At 34.8% G+C, this 20,658-nt stretch overlaps 1 protein-coding gene and 1 long non-coding RNA gene across 2 annotated transcripts in view; one reads left to right on the top strand and one right to left on the bottom strand.

Annotated features, from left to right (window-relative positions):
- The window catches only part of LOC128549757 (uncharacterized), a 132,455-nt gene that overhangs the window by 61,968 nt on the left and 49,829 nt on the right, over positions 1-20,658 (bottom strand). The gene's annotated exons all lie outside the window — the stretch shown is intronic.
- LOC123539742 (potassium channel subfamily T member 2-like) overlaps positions 15,022-20,658 on the top strand; it is a 171,372-nt gene continuing 165,735 nt past the window's right edge. Inside the window, exon 1 of the mRNA XM_045324486.2 lies at positions 15,022-15,166. Within this exon, the coding sequence (XP_045180421.2) occupies positions 15,096-15,166 (71 nt within the window). The 5' untranslated portion in view covers positions 15,022-15,095. The remainder of the gene's footprint in view (positions 15,167-20,658) is intronic.

Here is a 20,658-nt window from a genome sequence, read left to right as displayed (position 1 = left end):
ACCACAAAGGTCCAAGTTCAAGGTCATACTCAGAGGTTTAAGTTGAAAGAGCTTTAACTTCATGTTCTCTCAGTATCTTAACCATGAGGAAGATTTTCATAACACTGTTTTAACTGAAAACCTCATCAAAATGACATACACAGCAAACAACCCTGGTCAGAGTCAAAGGTCAGGGTCACACTTGGAGGTCAAAGGTCATATAGCTAAAATTCTTGTCCGCTCCATATCTACTGGAGGATTTTCATGAAATTAGCTTCAGTTGTTAAACTCCTTCAAGAGAATATGCAGAGTGCATAAACCAGATCATAAGGTCAAAGCTCAAGGTCACAATGGATGAAAGATCAAATACCTTGATTTGTCTGCTTCATATCTTCCTAACCACTGAAGGGATTTTCATAAACTAGTGTCAGTTGTTAACATTTCCAAGACAACTTGCAGAGTGTACTACCCAGATCCCAATTGAAGTTTACACTTGAAGGTCAAAGGTTATGATCACATTACTTTCTTTGCCTTGAATTAAATCTGCAGGTATTAAATGCCTCTTGTGACAGCTCTAGTTGAATTGTGTTTTATGTAAACGCTGTTATAAAGCACTTGAACCTAATTAAAGCTTTGTTGATGTAGATCACCTTCAGACAACAATACTATTATTTTCATACACTGCTTGTTGGTCTTCCAGTGTCCAGACATAGAACTTCAACCTGAACCAAGTACACCAGAGCTGCATTTTCCATGTGAACAAGTAGATTCTAACATGTGTGACAACTACAGTGTCCCACATGTTACCATGGCAATGTTGACAGCTGCTCTGCACTCTCAGTTCTGTGACCAGGCAAACTGTTCAGAAACGCATACTTAATCTGTACACTCAATAAGTAGCAAAATAATCTAAGACACTAAAAGGAACATAATCCCAACCCTCAAGTTATTGATAAGAGTTACTGGTTGAGTCAATCCAAAATGCTGAGTCTTGTCCAAACCAATATATGTTCTACACTGAATTGGGTTTGGAGCATGAAGTTCCCTCGAGATAATTTTTTCTAAGTACCAAATTGTTTATAAAAATACAACAAATTAAAGGCCAATGTCTTGGCTCAATGTTGATACTATCTTCATTCTTTTGTCACCAAAACTGACTTTAGAATTGAAGGAAAAATCATCAGTACGGTTGCCATTTCGTGGTATTAATGTCTGCCATGGAAACTGAAGTCATATGAAGTTCTCAATGGAAACGTTTGTTAGTCCAAACATTTGGTGCCTATGAAAATGTTCTAAAAGGCTACCATGGTAGGATTTACTGGTCCTAACCAATATACAAAAAAAATAGTGTCAATCATCCAGTGGATTTTAAAGAGAGTCTACTATAACATTAACTGTAGATCAATAAAGAATAAAGTAACAGATATGCATCAGGCTATTTTAAACACGGAAACTTGGCTTAATGCGTGGATGATAGAAAAAAATTACCTGAATGGTGGGATTCTCACTGCCAACAGCACAAAATCAGTCTTACCAATAGGAAAAGGTAAAAATAAGCTTTATCTAAAGTTGCAAAGTGATCCACAGAGAACATGAGCTATAGAGCTACAAACATTGTATCCAGTGATAGATATTAATCTGGGATTACTTCACCTCCTGGTACAACACTTTATGAAATGAGTACTAATCAAGTGAGCTACCAGTACAATTTTTCCTGTCTTTGGTGTGATACAGTTTGGAATCGAACCAGGTCAAAAAGACACAAACACGTGACATCGCAACACTTCGATAAGACAACGCGAAGTGACACTGTGATATCGTGCTATTGACACGCGACAATACAGTGTGACATTGCAACATTATCCAGTCACATTATGTTTGGCATTTTTGTGTGTCGTATTACATTGTCGTGATGTCACTTCACATTGTAGCATGTCGTCCTGTAAAAGCGACGAATGACATTAATACTGGCAGGAACAGGATTCCATAGAATTTACTATGTAAGCCATTGACATTTAAGTCAAAATACAGATGTGTAAAGGACCTAAAGCAAAATACAGATTGCACATATTTTTAACGTGATTATTGATATTTTAGAATATTTCATAGCAATTGTTTGTTTTTAGCTCACCTGTCACAAAGTGACAAGGTGAGCTTTCGTGATCGCGCGGTGTCCGTCGTCCGTGCGTGCCTCCGTGCGTCCATAAACTTGCTTGTGACCACTCTAGAGGTCACATTTTTGTGGGATCTTTATGAAAGTGGTCAGAATGTTCATCTTGATGATATCTAGTCAAGTTCGAAACTGGGTCACGTGCCGTCAAAAACTAGGTCAGTAGGTCTAAAAATAGAAAAACCTTGTGACCTCTCTAGAGGCTATATATTTCACAAGATCTTCATGAAAATTGGTCAGAATGTTCACCTTGATGATATCTAGGTCAAGTTCGAAACTGGGTCATGTGCCTTCAAAAACTAGGTCAGTAGGTCTATAAATAGAAAAACCTTCTGACCTCTCTAGAGGCCATATATTTCACAAGATCTTCATGAAAATTGGTCAGAACGTTCACCTTGATGATATCTAGGTCAAGTTCGAAACTGGGTCACGTGCCTTCAAAAACTAGGTCAGTAGGTCAAATAATAGAAAAGCCTTGTGACCTCTCTAAAGACCACATTTTTCATGGGATCTGTATGAAAGTTGGTCTGAATGTTCATCTTGATGATATCTAGGTCAAGTTCGAAACTGGGTCATGTGCGGTCAAAAACTAGGTCAGTAGGTCTAAAAATAGAAAAACCTTGTGACCTCTCTAGAGGCCATATATTTCATGAGATCTTCATGAAAATTGGTCAGAATGTTCACCTTGATGATATCTAGGTCAAGTTCGAAATTGGGTCACGTGCCGTCAAAAACTAGGTCAGTAGGTCAAATAATAGAAAAACTTTGTGACCTCTCTAGAGACCATATTTTTCATGAGATCTTCATGAAAGTTGGTCTGAATGTTCATCTTGATGATATCTAGGTCAGGTTCGAAAGTGGGTCACATGCCATCAAAAACTAGGTCAATAGGTCAAATAATAGAAAAACCTTGTGACCTCTCTAGAGGCCATATTTTTCATGGAATCTGTATGAAATTTGGTCAGAATGTTCATCTTGATGATATCTAGGTCAAGTTCGAAACAGGGTCATGTGTGGTCAAAAATTAGGTCAATAGGTCTATAAATAGAAAAACCTTGTGACCTCTCTAGAGAACAGACTTGTGAATGGATCTCCATAAAATTTGGTCAGAATAGTGATCTTGAGGATATCTAGGTCAATTTCGAAAGTGGGTCATGTGCCTTCAAAAGTAGGTCAGTAGGTCAAATAATGAAAAAACGTTGTGACCTCTCTAGAGGCCATATTTTTCATGGGATCTGTATGAAAGTTGGTCTGAATGTTTATCTTGATGATATGTAGGTCAAGTTTGAAACTGGGTCAACTGCGATCAAAAACTAGGTCAGTAGGTCTTGAAATAGAAAAACCTTGTGACCTCTCTAGAGGCCATACCCTTGAATGGATCTTCATGAAAATTGGTCAGAATGTTCACCTTGATGATATCTAGGTCAGTTTAGAAACTGGGTCACATGCCTGAAAAAACTAGGTCAGTAGGTCAAATAATAAAAAAACCTTGTGACCTCTCTAGAGGCCATACTTTTCATGGGATCTGTATGAAAGTTGGTCTGAATGTTCATCTTGACGATATCTAGGTCAAGTTTGAAACTGGATCAACTGCGGTTAAAAACTAGGACAGTAGGTCTAAAATTAGAAAAATCTTTTGACCTCTCTAGAGGCCATATTTTTCAATGTATCTTCATGAAAATTGATCTAAATGTTCACCTTGATGATATCTAGGTCAGTTTCGAAACTGGGTCACGTGCGGTCAAAAACTAGGCCAGTAGGTCTAAAAATAGAAAAACCTTGTGACCTCTCTAGAGGCCATATTTTTCATGAGATCGTCATGAAAATTAGTGAGAATGTTCATCTTGATGATATCTAGGTAAATTTAAAGCAGGGTCACGTACCTTTGAAAACTAGGTCAATAGGTCAAATAATAGAAAAACCTTGTGACCTCTCTAAGAGACCATATTTTCAATGGATCTTCATGAAATTGGACAGAATTTTTATCTTGATAATATCTAGGTCAAGTTCAAACTTGGTCACATGAGCTCAAAAACTAGGTCACTATGTCAGATAGTAGAAAAAACGATGTAATACTCAAAACTGGGTCATGTGGAAGAGGTGAGCGATTCAGGACCATCATGGTCCTCTTGTTTGAAATTTTAATGAAGCTATTGTTGTCATATTTTTAGCAAATTATTCACGTTATAGGTATGACACTATTTCTGTCGAAATGTATTGTGTTTGTCACCATTTAGTCTGTCTGTCTCTCTCCAGATCAAAATCCGCCCTTTGCTCTCTCCCTTTACCCCTTTAAAGCATTCAAGTGTGCTTGTTGAGACGACGTGCCGTTTGCAACATTCAGAAATTTCGGTACTAGGTCAAGACCATATGCTAAAATTTTCATACATACCATACAAGATAAAGGTCATACAAATTACACAACATACTTATGGTAATGTTATCAAATCAAATAGTTGTGATCCCACAAAATATACACACATCGAGTTGAAATACCATATTAAGGGGTATTTCTGTATTCACACTTTCTGCATACAGTTAACTAGCAAATTGTGTTTAGAATAGTTGTATAGGGTGTTGAAAATTATATTAAACAATAAAGTTGAGTATAGACTCGTCAAACATTGTTTACAAGCTTCTCAAGATACAATGCTGTTCGGTATAATACCTTTTCATTATCCGAACTACTGATTTTGAATCTCACTAAATTTCTCACTTTAAAAATTACGTAACAATATTAATGTTACTTCTGTTATAACAAAAATGACAGCTACGAGATTTGAAAGGGGTCTTACTGTGCCTACCAGTTTCAACGTGCAACTTATGGCTTGAACAATGAAATTTTGACATTGCTTGTCTGTACTTAAATGGCAGATTTATTGTAAGGTAACATTCTATATTTAATAAAGTTTTAAAATATTTATAATGGTGACATCTGCTTGATTCACTTCCACGACAGTTCAATCGAAAGACACTTCGTCGAATATGACAATTTGCCATACGTTATTTAGTCAAACTTGATATTTAGCCGAATACGACAGTCGGTCTACTGTATTTTTCGACCAAGTTGGTCGAAAACACGTCTTGATTGGTATTGGCTTGATTCATCGATACACTTTCCAGTTCTATGAGTCTTTGACGAAAGAAACTTACGAAAGAGTTAATATCTCCAACATCATGTGTAACCCATCATAACCAAATCCATACAAAATAACAAGATTGGACCTGATAGCCAGGTGATTCTGCCTAAATTATCTAAGGATTTTAAACATATAATAACACCATTTAGAGTTTCCTTATGTATTAGTTTTACACCACTTGTTACTACTGTATTTCACAACTCGTTCAATTTTGTTTGTGAGAGATTTTTCCAAGGTGCCATATAGAAGAGCAGTATTCAAACTGTGGGTGATATAGGTGATGTAAGCTGTTCGCTTGGATGAATCTAAGATGTTTTGCTTTTGATGTGATGTTATCAATATGTTTTGACCAACTGAGATCTTTACTATTTTGACCCCGAGGTATTCATCATCATCATCATCATCACTTTAGTAATCACCTCACTCTGCAATATCATTTGGCTTTAGTGCAAGGGCTTATGAACATTCTGGCCATCAGAATTCATTTATTTTATAGTCATGTGACAAAGTTGTTTAAATTCAATGTTACTTGTTTAGTGATTATATGTGTAATAGAAATTAATAATAACATAATTATGGTAACTGCAGTGTACCATGTAAGAATTCATTATTTTGTGAAGTGGCTGCTGATTTCTCTGATGGATTTGTGAAATGATAAATAAATATGAAATGTACATGAACCTTGCATTTGAGTTATGTTTTTCTTGCTATCCAAATTAATAGAAAATTTTATGATTTCCTTTGAACAAAAATGCGTGATTGCTCTGCTCATATTAGTCAGTTTGTAGACAGTTTGGTTTCTGATCATACTTCTTTGTTCCAATTAAACAGGTGCAACCAGATTTAAAGACTGATCCAGATTGTAACATAGTATGGACAAATTAAGCATTCCAGGGTCAAACTATTTATTTTATCTGTATTTTACAAAATGATCAAATATCCTGTTGTCCTTGTGGAACTGTCTACAGAATGTACCATGAAATAGCATAGTTTGGATACTAGGCGATTTAAACATGCCTGGTTTAAATTGGACGTCTGGTACAGTTAGCGATTCTTGTAAATTTAAATCATTATATGAACAATTCTTGGAAAATCTTACAAATTTCAACCTGATCAAGTAGTAAAAGAACCCAAAAGAGAAAACAATGTTCTTGATAAATCTTGACAACCAACCGTCTCAAGTTCATTCCACCAAAACATTACCTAGTCTTGGAATCGTCAGATCATAATACTGTACTGTTCTTTCATGAAATGAACATCAAAATTGGCAGACTTTGTCAAGTAAAACGTGAAATCAAACAATTTAAAAAGTTGACTGGGATTCGTTCAGTCTGATCTCAATGAAATGTTTTTGTTAAACTCTCATCTAATGACTTAAACATATTGTGGGAAAATTTAAAAATAAAATCAATGAACTAACAAGTAATATTATACCAACCAAATGACTAACAGAGTGATCTTCTCTGGGTAACAAAAAAGATCATTAAAATGATACATAAAAAGATCATTTACACACTAATGTAAAAACGCTAAAGGAAAAGAACATTATAGCAAAACGAGACAGCAACTTACTATTCTTAAAGCCACTATCCAAAGAGAAATACGCAAATCATATTGGGAATATTTAGAATCGGTAATCTTTCTTAATGACTCAGAATCTGATAAAAACAAAAAAATCTATTCTTTCGTAAACATAAAAACAAGACAATTATGGTGTAGAACCTTTAAATCTGAAGGTAAAACTTACACCAAACCATATGATAAAGCAACAATTCTAAACAAACAATTTGAATCTGTTTTCTCAAAACCTAAACCAGTCAGCCTTAAACAACTTTGCGAATTAAACCTCTTTGAAAGTGACAAATTTCAACAAGTTAATAAAATGTCCGACATTGATATAACTGTAGAAGGTGTTTTGAAAATGCTCAAGGATCTAAATCCAAACAAGGCGTCTGGTCCGGATCAGCTGTCGCCAAGATTACTTAAAGAACTTTCTATCGAAACAACTCCTTTTCTCACTAAAGTCTTCCAGACCTCACTGAGAACTGGTATAGTTCCAGAGGACTGGGAAACTGCTATTGTTGCACCTGTATACAAAAAGGGTCCTAAATATAAAGCCAGCAACAATCGGCCAATTTCTTTGACTTGCATAGCTTCCAAACTAATGGAGCATATCATGTTCTCAAACATCATGCGCCATCTCGACAACAACAATCTTCTCACACCTTTCCAACATGGCTTCCGTTCTAAATATAGCTGTGAGACTTGACTATTATCCTTCACCAAGAAATTTTTGACAATCTCCAATCTGGAAAACAAACATCTCATTGTAATGGATTTCTCGAAAGCCTTCGACAAAGTCAATCATCAACTTCTCCTCTATAAACTTATGAAACTTGGTGTTAACAAAGCAGCTATCGTGGATTCAATCTTTCTTTAGTAATCGTTCTCAATCTGTAGTAGTTGAAGGCTCACACTCTGATTCTTTACCAGTTCTTTCAGGGGGTTCCCCAAGGTTCAGTGTTGGGTCCTTGTCTCTTCCTTTGTTTCATCAATGACCTTCCCGACTCTGTTAAAAGTAGAATACGCTTATTTGCAGATGACACCATCATATACCTCACTATCGACTCATTAGCAGACTCTTACAAACCTCAAGATGATTTGACAAAATTAGAAGAATGGGAACGTAAATGGTAGCAACAGTGTCATTGTAATAGATTTACTCACAGGTTTCAATTAGTCCATAAAATGATTTTCATTTCCGTGCGCCGAATCCAGGCTTTATTTTACGTATTCCGGATAAATGACGTTATGCCATCACTTCTGGTTTATCAAACGTGCAGAACTACCTAAATTAAATCGATTTTCAAATATGTTGTGAAAGAAAGTTTAATAAGTTTGGCCAAAACTTTTGAATATATGAACAGTCCCAGAATAAATGTTGGAATGTTTCTACATGTATGTTACAAAAGTCACAGAGACTGGACTGAGAAATAATATGAAATTAGGTGCTACGACAGTCGTTTCAAAATGAAAATATTGTGTTTTATTTCTTTTTTTCTTCGTAGAAAATGTATTTAGCACTTATTTCTTATTAGCAGAGCTACCGGCGCCGCAAAGCGGCGCCGACATCGTCGCATTACGGTTAAACGTGTGAAAAAGAAAATGAACAGAGAGATCTAACTGTGTATACTATCGAGTTGAAAATTCGTGGTACGTTTTGGAATCGGTGTTGTTCGGATTTTTTCATGTGCACTATGCACATAGTAATTAATCGGTAAACACGTCAGTAGACGCTTACTGTTTACGGTTGACAAAAGCGTCTCGCTTACTGCCTTGAATATTGAATAAAAATGCAAATGAGCGTTTGATAATAAGAAATAAGTGCTAAATACATTTTCTACGAAGAAAAAAAGAAATAAAACACAATATTTTCATTTTGAAACGACTGTCGTCACGCTGCCATTACTGAACTTTATTATATGTACTTATGTTTGTGTTATGACAACTCTACAATGATGTAGTGGTTAGTGAGTTCGCGTTGTAATCCAGAGGTCGTGAGTTCGAACCTCACCTGCACCAGATTTTTTTTTTAATTTTTATCTTTTTTATTTCATTTTTTTTTTGTATTATTATGAGTTTTGAAAATATTGTATAACTAAAGTCATTCATGTGAAATTCAACATGTGTTTGGTTTTGATGTCAGGTTCCACTGTAGTGCCTGTGTAGTAGTCAGTAGACATAATTAAAAAAGTAAAGCTTTAGGATCAAACTATACAGGCATTAAACTGTGAAAAGCAAATAATGCTCTTCTCCCCGTTCGCATATATTTCATCCATCCAAAAAAAATTGGCGATGAATTATCAACAAACATCAAAAAGGTTCTTACTACCATCTCTATTCTATAGTGCTAAAAGATTAACCACTTTTGGGTTTAAAAGAAGCTTTGTACAGTCATGTAAATGATTGTAATTTTCTCATACCAGGCATCTGTTATAGCAGTATTTTTGACTGAAAGTTGGACACATTCTTCCTTCCAAAAAGAACCAAAATTTGACAATAATGACATTTAAAAGAATTACAATAGTCATTTCCAGGATTACGTAAATTCTAATTTCTATTAACTTTGGAATTGGAACATTAACTTTTTACATTAAGTCCTCATTGCCCAACATTCACATGCAAAGACACAGAATTCCTTTGGCTATTGGCCTAATGAGATTCTGTTAGGTTTGAAATTTTCAAAGTTCAAGCTTTTCAATTTGAAGCAGTTATCATTTTGTGACTGGTTTCCAGTATGATAATAAGTTATGTAAAATTGTTGATGCAGTACGTTGTAATAAGAATAACAGAAATTATTCAAATACGTTTTTTTCTTTATCTTGGTGCAGATGTTAATCTATACCGAACTTTCTTTTGATTATATAGATACAGAATATTTGTGGAGTTTTCACATGTCGACAATCAATTTTGATGCAGTCTAAAACATGCATTCAGAAATCATGAATTATCATTAATAATTTTAATAGATCGAAAGAACATTAACTTCCTAAACGGATCCATAATTCCAGATAATTCCAGCACCTCTCCTTTAATTTTTAACGGGCACTGGTGATTCTTCATGGGAGCTCTGCTTTTTAGGTAGCACCTAATTTCATATTATCAAACGCTCATTTGCATTTTTATTCAATATTCAAGGCAGTAAGCGAGACGCTTTTGTCAACCGTAAACAGTAAGCGTCTACTGACGTGTTTACTGATTAATTACTATGTGCATAGTGCACATGAAAAAATCCGAACAACACCGATTCCAAAACGTACCACGAATTTTCAACTCGATAGTATACACAGTTAGATCTCTCCCAGTAAACACCTGACGTCGTACCGACGTTGGTTAGACGTTGGATTTTGGTCGCGACGTCGGCGACCTGAATCCAATGTCTTACCAACGGCATAACCACGACGTCTAATAGACGTCAGACTTAGACGTCTAGGAGACGTTGGAATTAGGTTGGTTAGAAAGTCTGTTTAAATGTTTTCATTTATGAAATTAACTGGTGTAATTTTGCTAGTATAGTTTAAAGATAGTTATGCCTGAACATGCGCTTATAAATAATAGGTCATTCGCACATCAAACATTATCATTAATTATGTTACAAAATCGCATGAGATTGTCTTTTTTCGGAAACGGATTTCTTTTTTACCAATTTAAAACTGTTCAGGAAAAAATTGCATTCTATACACATGTATAAATTATTCTAAATTCACCTAAGGATCTTCTTCTACACATGTTGTTTATTAGTCATGCCTTTGCGAGATAAGCCTTCATCGGTTTACACAAGTCTTCCGGTAATTTGATATTTTGTGGGATAAGATAGAGCAAGTTTATAAATACTTTACACAAAGGGATCCGCAACGTGAGTAGCAGATTTTTGAAAATTGTACTTAGTTTAATAGTTATTCTTTTTAGTGTGATGCATTATGTTTATTACTTTAAAATCAATTGCGTTTAACATAAAACTTCATTACATTTTATGAGGTTATAGAGATTTCTTATTGAATTTAAAATAAAACATGTTTGTTTTGTACGTAGCAATTATGTTCTTTAATAATAGCTCTAGCATACTTGTATAAGTTTTCAAATTTTATGAAATGATGAAACTGTCAAATTTTATACATTTCAGATGGGAATTTTAGCGGAGTTGAAGAATCATGCAGACATGACTAAACTTGAAAGTTTCAATTACTGGATTACCTTTTTTGAATTTATGATATTAGACTTATGTCGCTATCATGTGAAATAAAGATGATAAAATACATGTATTGATTACTTGTTTGATTGCAAATTTTGTTGAAAATTTGGTCAGATTTTGGTTGGAAAGTGGTTAGAGTTTGGTTGGAAAATGGTCGGATTGCGACGTCTAGCAAACGTCGGGATCCGACGTCTAAACGGTTTGCAAACCCAACCAAAATCCAACGTTAATCCGACGTCAGGGTCCGACGTCTATACGACGTCTAACCGACGTCAAATGCCTACTGGGCTCTGTTCATTTTCTTTTTCACACGTTTAACCGTAATGCGACGCTGTCGGCGCCGCTTTGCGGCGCCGGTAGCTCTGCTATTACATTTATGTAGAAATTTGTTGGTAGGAATAATCCGCATAACATATTTATATTGAAATACTCTCAACTTAGCCTCAACAGTAGTCTTAAAGGGTATCATATAGATACTCTTCCAATGAAAAACCACGAAAAACCTTGTGACCTCTCTAGAGGCCATATTTTTCATGGGATCTGTATGAAAGTTGGTCTGAATGTTCATCTTGATGATATATAGGTCAAGTTTGAAACTGGGTCAACTGTGATCAAAAACTAGGTCAGTAGGTCTTAAAATAGAAAAACCTTTGACCTCTCTAGAGGCCATACCCTTGAATCGATCTTCACGAAAATTGGTCAGAATGTTCACCTTGATGATATCTAGGTCAAGTTTGAAACTGGGTCACGTGCCATCAAAAACTAGGTCAGTAGGTCAAATAATAAAAAACCTTGTGACCTCTCTAGAGGCCATACTTTTCATGGGATCTGTATGAAAGTCGGTCTGAATGTTCATCTTGATGATATCTAGGTCAGTTTGAAACTGGGTCAACTGCAGTCAAAAACTAGGTCAGTAGGTCTAAAATTAGAAAAATCTTTCGACCTCTCTAGAGGCCATATTTTCTAATGGATCTTCATGAAAATTGATCTGAATGTTCACCTTGATGATATCTAGGTCAGTTTCGAAACTGGGTCACATGCGGTCAAAAACTAGGCCAGTAGGTCTAAAAATAGAAAAACCTTGTGACCTCTCTAGAGGCCATATTTTTCTTGAGATCTTCATGAAAATTAGTGAGAATGTTCACCTTGATGATATCTAGATAAAGTTCAAAACAGGGTCACGTACCTTCGAAAACTAGGTCAATAGGTCAAATAATAGAAAAGCCTTGTGACCTCTCTAGAGACCATATTTTTGAATGGATCTTCATGAAAATTGGTCAGAATTTTTATCTTGATAATATCTAGGTCAAGTTCAAAACTGGGTCACATGAGCTCAAAAACTAGGTCACTATGTTAAATAATAGAAAAAAACGATGTCATAATCAAAACTGGGTCATGTGGGAAGAGGTGAGCGATTCAGGACCATCATGGTCCTCTTGTTTTCTAAATATTTATTGTACAAAAGTTTGTTAGGTTTTTTCAATTGCATTATTTTATTAATAAGATAGTATTCTTCTCCCACTTTTTCATTTATCTATTCTGACTTATTTTTTCTTTCCAGGCAGAGGGAATGTTTAATATCAGGTAATGGTAATGAAGATAACATTTATTTCCAGTTCCATAAAGAGTTTGAAATTCCTCATATTTATAGAATCGTTTGTTTTCATAGCTATACAAATCTTTGATCATTTTTACCCCTTTCTCCACAACCATGTTTTTATAGAAAATAGTTTTGCCTGATATTTTGATCAATGAATTATTCCATATATTTTCTGTGGATACGTTTTTAATATTTTTTTTCAAAATTAATTATTAGACCAACTTGAAATAACGTCTTTAAGGAAGGTGTTCTTGATTTTAGAAGTAATATCGGAGTAATGAAATTGCATGCAAAAAGCATTTTTCCACCTAGTTCATTAATTTCCATTAAATAAGACGTTTTCCAAGCACCTTTATTGTCCGAGTTTAAAATTCGTTTCACCCAGCTAGCTTTTATCGCATTTACAAATGATTGCACATCAATCATTTTTAGACCACCATCCTTATAATCTTTTACAATTGTTTTTTTTTCTAGATATTTTGTCTGGTTTCGGATGCGCAGGCTGGTCTGGATCCATGCTGGTCGCACATGCAAGTGATTTGGTTTTCTCATGGTGCGGCTCAAATAGAAATGAGGGGAGAGTTCTTCAGCTTCTCATTATTGCCCTCTGCAAATGTTAGACTGTCTCATTTGAATAAGTTTCATTGTGTGAATCATTGAAAATTGCTCATTAAACATATTGGCAGTTTCAAATGGATCAGTGACACGTCAGTTGAAATTGACGATGTTTGGACTTAAGAACTAAATCCTTACATTCCATGTAGACTAATCTATAACTGTTTAGGGTTAACCTTACTGGGATTGATAGTCTCAATATAATAATTGCGTTTGGAAAAGAATAGAAGTGACTTAACTGTTTGCTTCCACATTTTTGTAATAAACTACATCCGATTATGTAAAATTAATACTTAAAACCAATTAGGCCTATAGCTGTAAAATAGCTTCGCATCCGTTAGCTGCAACAAAAGTCCTTATAACTCCGTGTCTCTGAAGTTACATCCTGACCTAAGAATCTCATTTCTTCTATTTCGCTATTTTTTTCTTTGTCCATCTTTTTAGATATTAACATAAAAAATAACAAAGTTGTTACAGTTTAGATTTTACTTTATACATGAACAGTTTAAATTTTACATCCAAAGATGTCATCTTTTTTCCAACCTACTTTTATACTACAGTTTGACAAAATGTCTCTACCCTATGGATAAACGAAGAAACTGCAAGTAAAAACATATGCGGTGGACTATCATTTTGTTACTGTTGAAATGGGCTTTAATATAGTTCCCTACTCAATTCTCTGTGCTGATGTTTCAAATAAATATTGTTTGAATCAAATTAAATACCGACGATGTTTCAATGTATCTGACGACTTTTCAATGTATCTAATCAAGTTCTGGCGGTTTCTCAATGTATTTAATCAAGTTCTGGCGATTTTTCAATGTAGCTAATCAAGTTCTGGCGATTTTTCAATGTATTTAATCAAGTTCTGGCGATTTTTCAATGTAGCTAATCAAGTTCTGGCGATGCTTCATTTGCAACGATGCTTCAATGTATCTGATCAAGGTCTGAATATATTTCATTGTATATTATGAAGTTCAGACATTAAGATATACAACGTTCAAATGATTCGGGATGCAATTAATTACATATGTTTATCTTTAGTGCAATGTAAGTTAATTTACTTACATGTTTTTAAAATTATGTTAGTTCAACTCAAATCATTCTACATATTCATTAACCAGGAAACAGTACCACGCTTGCAGTATTCACAGACGACATTTAATGCACGATGATTTGTGAACAATTATGCAATATGTTTGTAGTATTTTCAGCATTTCACGACGGCTCGTTTTCCCATTAGATCTACATAAACAAACTACCGTAAAGCGACTCTTTCATACATAAAGTCTTTTCAAATTTGTACAAGATGCCCTAAATGGGAACAACATTCTGGTGTCTGACTTTTTTACATTTAGTATCATTGCAGTAACAACACTGTGCCGAACGAAATGAAGTCGAAATGATGATGGAAATTAGCAATGTTTCGAACGGAGTAAAATCGGAATAATGCAGAAAATCAGCATTTTACGCGAGAATTTACAAATTAAACTGTTTTGTTATTTTTATATTTGTCAGTGATACATTTTACATCAAAATTAAAGTAAATGATAATTTTTGAAATGTTTATTTTAGTTGTGAGATAGCCGCTTTAACAACTGTAATTTTCTCACCATCAGTATACGGTGGCGGTCATGCTGATGCTTTAAATGACAATAAAGTTCATATTGCATCTTGTTGAAGCGGAACGATAAATCTAGTGTTACAGCGATAGTGTATTCAAGACAGGGGTATTGTAGTTCCGGATACCTGGGGTAATAAGAAAAAAATATGAATATGTTTTTGTTATAATGTTAAACACTTGGAAATTTGTGAGGAGTTGACTTGTAAACGCACAAAATGGGAAAACGTCGCCGAAATGGAATGGAGAATGGGATGGTAGGCCGCAGAATGACGGTTGCGTATCCAGGGTAAGTAATTAATGTGATTGAGTCTAATAATAAATTGTTGTTTTTTTTTCATACTTCATATTTATAACAAACTGCATTTGCGTAAAGGTAAAACATGCATTTAAATGTGCAGTCACGATCGAGTGAGTATTTTATACCAGAATTTTATATTAAAAAAAATATTAAATACAAAATTATATATGTGGATATTTTAAAATTTTCAATTCCATTAATAAGTTTCAGTTTCACGAAATACAAAATTTTATTATACGTATATCACCTTAAGACGCGTCACAGAATAACTGTATCCCTTTGTATTTCCAACTGTACGTATTACTTTGTATTTCCAACTGTACATATTCCTTTGTATTTCCAACTGTATTTATTCCATTGTATTTCCAACTGTATTTATTCCATTGTATTTCCAACTGTACGTATTACTTTGTATTTCCAACTGTATTTATTCCATTGTATTTCCAACTGTATTTATTCCTTTGTATTTCCAACTGTATTTATTCCTTTGTATTTCCAACTGTATTTATTACTTTGTATTTCCATGATTTTGCATGTAAAAAAAGAGAAATACACGTATCTCGTTACAAATTGACAATGTCATATATCAGGCCAAGACAATATGGTTAATGTCTAAACATTTTGAATGTGGCTGTATGCATAGTATAAACTAGGAGATCAAACATAACATCTCCTTTCTAGTTTACATACAAAACTAATCATAGGTTTCAAAACTAATTTAGATATATACTCAGATATATATAATCAGTTTCCACATATACATGTAATACTCTTTTAAATCTTGAACACAGTTCTTCACTGGCCAGTTATATGTAACTGACTTATTCTATTTAATATTGTTTCAGTTCTGGTGGCTTAGTTTGATATTTCTTCAGATCAAGTCTACTATTTATTTTGACAACTTCATCTGTGAGTGTTTGAATGTATATTGACCCATTAAAGGTCCATGATCCTTTGACATTGGTGTTGTCATCCTTTTTCATCTGCCTTGCCTACGTAGGCAAGGTCACTTCTGTGTCTTGTTAAGTCTTCATTTATGTAGACATTTGCACCTAGTTTCTTTAGAGCTTTTCTGCCTTAAAGGAATTCTATCTTTGCTCTGTAAGTAGTAAACTTGATTATAATATCTCTGTGTTTGTCTTTTTTCTTTGCACCAATTCTATGTGAATTATCTATGTCAGCATTTATTATGTTGACTTTTGACTTTGCAGCAAGTGTAGTTACTATGCTAGCTGTATTTTCATCTGTTTCTTCTTTATAATTGCATATTCTTACACTGTTTTTTCTGCTGTATTGCTCTGCTTCATCTTGTTTCTGCTGTAATTCAGTGTTTTGCATTTTCAGATGTTTTATTTCTTCTTTAAGAATATCAATATCTTTTTCCATGACTGATGTTTTTTCATCTACTTTCATACTTATCAGAGTGTATATTTCCTCTTTCAAAGCTTCTTTGAGAAGGTTGGCTATTCTCACTAGATCATTGTCAGATAAACTTGTGGGCTGTATATTTGGTGGATGTAGAGGAGAGGTCATTAATATTGGGGCTGACATATGTGGCATCATTGGCGAGCCCATATTGAAAACATGCTGTGGTTGCTGTGGGCACACAGGTACCTGTGGCCCTTGTTGTTCTGGTGCCTCACCTTGTGTACAGTTAAAACTATCCTGATCATTCATTGTTTCTCTACTTTGTACAAACTGATCTTTTAATTTAGTGTCACAAATTTTAGGTCTATCAATTTCAGTGTCAGATCTATCTGGACTTTGCGGATGAAGTTGTGAAAATACAGTTCTTCAAGGAGGGCCTAAATAGTCCACCTGTCATCTCGCAGTATAGCTGTATTATACCAGTATTATTAGTCTGTGTTCAGAACTGTGTTTTGTTATAAAAGAGGTTATAAAAATAAAAAAAGAGTAGTCTAGCCCGTAGCCAGACTACGGTATTATCAGATGTTCATGTGGGTGAAAAAAGGTCACTAGGTTGTAGTTGGTTTTTAAATGACCATTATAAGTCTGCCATTGCCCCAGCGTGATTAACACGGTGAAACAGTTAATGATTGTATCGATGTAGAAATGTTTTGTTTGCCGAATGACTTAAATATGTATACATGTGTAGCTGCACGTCATTCAACATTCCCTGTACCAAATATCAAAACAAAATTCAGTAACTTGTTATATTGGTTGTTTTTGTAAACAACTTTATCATATAATGTACCGAAACTTGTATTAGTATTAAAATCTGTACGATAGCATATAAACGTCCACTGGACAGCTTTCATCTTTCATAATAATAATGATGATATTACCTTTATTTATTTAACGAGGATATCATATTTGGGTATAGCCAGTTTAATATATGGCCATCTTACATAATCCTTAGTGCGCATATTACGAATAAGCAGAAACAGTTTGTTGTATTATGAAAGGGACTTAATTTCTAAGCAACCTCTCAAGCTTAAAGTATATGCAAGTGGTTAAAGAAAACATCTAACAAAAAATAAAGACGAAAACTGATTTATATACCCCGCAACATTTTTCTTACTTTATAGACTGAAAAAAAAATTGAGATAAACGTTTTCATCCCTCGCAAAATAATTATTTCATCTATGCAAGTTAACGAATTTTAATAGATATCAAAGATTGTAAACATATTCAATCCCGAAATTCATATTTGTCATTATTTACTATCCTTTAATACACGCAGTGTCTGTTCTAACTTTCTGGATTATTATCTGTGGTCAAATGTAAGTATTCAAAAAAACTATTTACAGTACATGATTTACTGGCTCATGATTAGATAGTTTGGTATTATTATTATTATTATTATACCAGATTTATATAGCGCCCTTTTCATGATAAACACGTTCAAAGGCGCTTTACATATAGCAAACGCAGCCTCTACTAGTACAGACACAGAGCGGTCTGACCAGAGGGACAGAGTGAGATAAAGCCCCCAGAACAGACAGAGGGAACAGAGGGAGATACAGCCCTGTCCGGCTAACTTAGCCTAGCTCTTTTGCGAATAGACAGTCTGGTTCTTTAACGTGCCCGATGTATGGCACCAATACACGCGACGCCGTCTTTCCTGGGAAGAACCAGTACAGGCCTCTTAGTCAGGTGGGAGACACTCGAGAGCATCTCAGAAATTTCCAGTTCCACCTCTGGATTGGCAGTCAAGCGTGTTACCACTAGACCATCGGCCCACCTACAACAAGATCAACTACATACATTCAGATGGTTATTCTTTAATGCAATATGATATTTCTATAAGCTTAATATATATTTAGGGGGAGGGGCAACCGCCCTTCACCCCTTTTTTAAGTGTCTGGCCGGAACGCCCGTAACGCTTGTCGTTAATGTACAATCTGCAAAGCAGAGCGGACACAGTCAGTGGTCCAGTTGTTAACACTGTCTGACTACAAAATATGTCGTGAGTTTGAGCTGCCGCTCCACCAACTAAAATTACTAACATTTTGAGAAGAGCCCCGTGTATGGGTGCTTGACGCTGTCTATCATGTGTAGATAGTTACTGAGAGAAATCGGATCCATAACTAGGATAAAAATGAGCGCATTTAGGTATTTATGGACAGAAAATTCTTTTTCTCTGATTTTCAGATGTTACTGCCAATGAGAGATAAACAAGGTCGTGTGCTTAAAAGAAAAACATTATTCCATGTAATACTATCCTTTCCAGCAAAATATTAAATAGCACGGGTGGTAAACGCGCAATCCAATTCCCGCTGGGAATACGCTTTAACTGGTTGCGCGACGTCCGGTGCTGGTGTTGCTACCAAAATGCTATTCGACACAAATATGATAATACATTATATATGTAAAATATCTGGTTTGTAATTTATGATTCGGCTCTATTATCACAAAAACTCGAAGCGTGAAAAAAAGTATGAAATCAACAAAAATGGTAGTTTCTGACTTCATATGCATAATCTGAGGACATCTTCTAATGATTAACTTATTGTAATCAAGTAGCGAATTTCACATTTATTTGCTTCAAATCCAGCTTACGGGGAGATAATTGACAAAAAATCATCGGGAATGGGGTTGCGCCACGGGAATGAAGTTGCTCGTAATTATACATCATGTCAAACTTTTCTGTCACGTGTTTGACTGCACATGCTTACACGTACTTATAATTGTATCATTTAATGGAAGTATTTGTCTGAATTATTTCAAGAAAAATTGGACTATGATTTGGATTCCATCACAGATAAGGAAACACACGCATTGTATCAGTGTACGTACCAGTGATACAGTGGACCGTGTAATTATAATAGAAATATAGTCATAAGGAAAACATACAACTCCATGGTTAAAGGTCCATTACTAAGGGAAAGTGAGTTGGCAATTTTTTTCATAGCCAGTGCATAGACTTCTGCAAGACACTAAATAATGAAGATTGGCAGGTCAAAATTTACAGAAGGTTTTTGGAACTCAAAGAAATGTATGTGTATCATGTTGAAATTTCAATGAATCGACAGAATGACCCCCTAGGTCTTTTTAACTTTCTTCATACTTCATAGAAAAATAATTGTACATATGCTGCGATTTATTTCGAATTTCTACATACCAACTTTCATTTTCCAATAAAATGAAATAGTTTCTGTGCTTTTTAAAAGAAATTAAAATGTTCACTTTCCTTAGTATTGGACCTTTAAGGAATGCTGCTATTGAAGTTTCTTTGCATTTCTGGACACTCTTCTGTCGGAGTATTGTTGTTGCAAGAACTAAGATGTCTTCCTGCTGAAATTTTGCTACATATGTACAGGTCGCACGTATAGGAAACAGCAGTATATAATCAGGGAGACAGCAGATCTACGTATCACAGGGTTATGAGTTCGATCCTCGGGTGAGGCTTATGGTCTCTGCTACGATAAAAGACATGACTCTGAAATTATTTGTCCTCCAACTCCGATTCATGTTGGCACATTCGGAAAACAGGTTACTACGGATACCGAATCTCTGGCTAGGTTAACTGCCCATCCAAACTTAAACACAGTTGAAACAGCAATAAACCCAAAAAAGCCAACATCAGGTTTCCTGCTCTCTCTAATGTCGATTAAGACCATTCGGAGTCAAATTCCTTGAGGTAAATGTTAATTTATGAACAGCAAATACTTAGTGTCTCCGTTGATTGTATATTTTTGCAAACATTCAAATGGATTATCTTATGTGTAGTTGACCGTAAACTGCTTTATTATAAGGACACTGGCTACACAGGAGTTTTTTGTTTGTTTGTTTTTTTGCCAACTTGAAAACTTGATAAATAAAAATAATATAAGAAGGCCATTGGAAAAAAAATTTGGATGTAAGAAAGGATTACTAGTATTTAATTATATAATGTATAAGAGCAACTCCATTTCCGGGCGTAACCCCATTCCCGATTATTTTTTGTCAATCTTTTCCCCAAAACCAACATTTTATTCAAGTACATGTAATATTCATGACTGTTTTACTCGTGTTTG

The sequence above is a fragment of the Mercenaria mercenaria genome, chromosome 16, assembly GCF_021730395.1.
Source record: "Mercenaria mercenaria strain notata chromosome 16, MADL_Memer_1, whole genome shotgun sequence".
Lineage (NCBI taxonomy): Eukaryota > Metazoa > Mollusca > Bivalvia > Venerida > Veneridae > Mercenaria > Mercenaria mercenaria.
The sequence above is the reverse complement of the archived record's forward strand: the minus strand, read 5'-3'. Positions and strand labels throughout refer to the sequence as shown.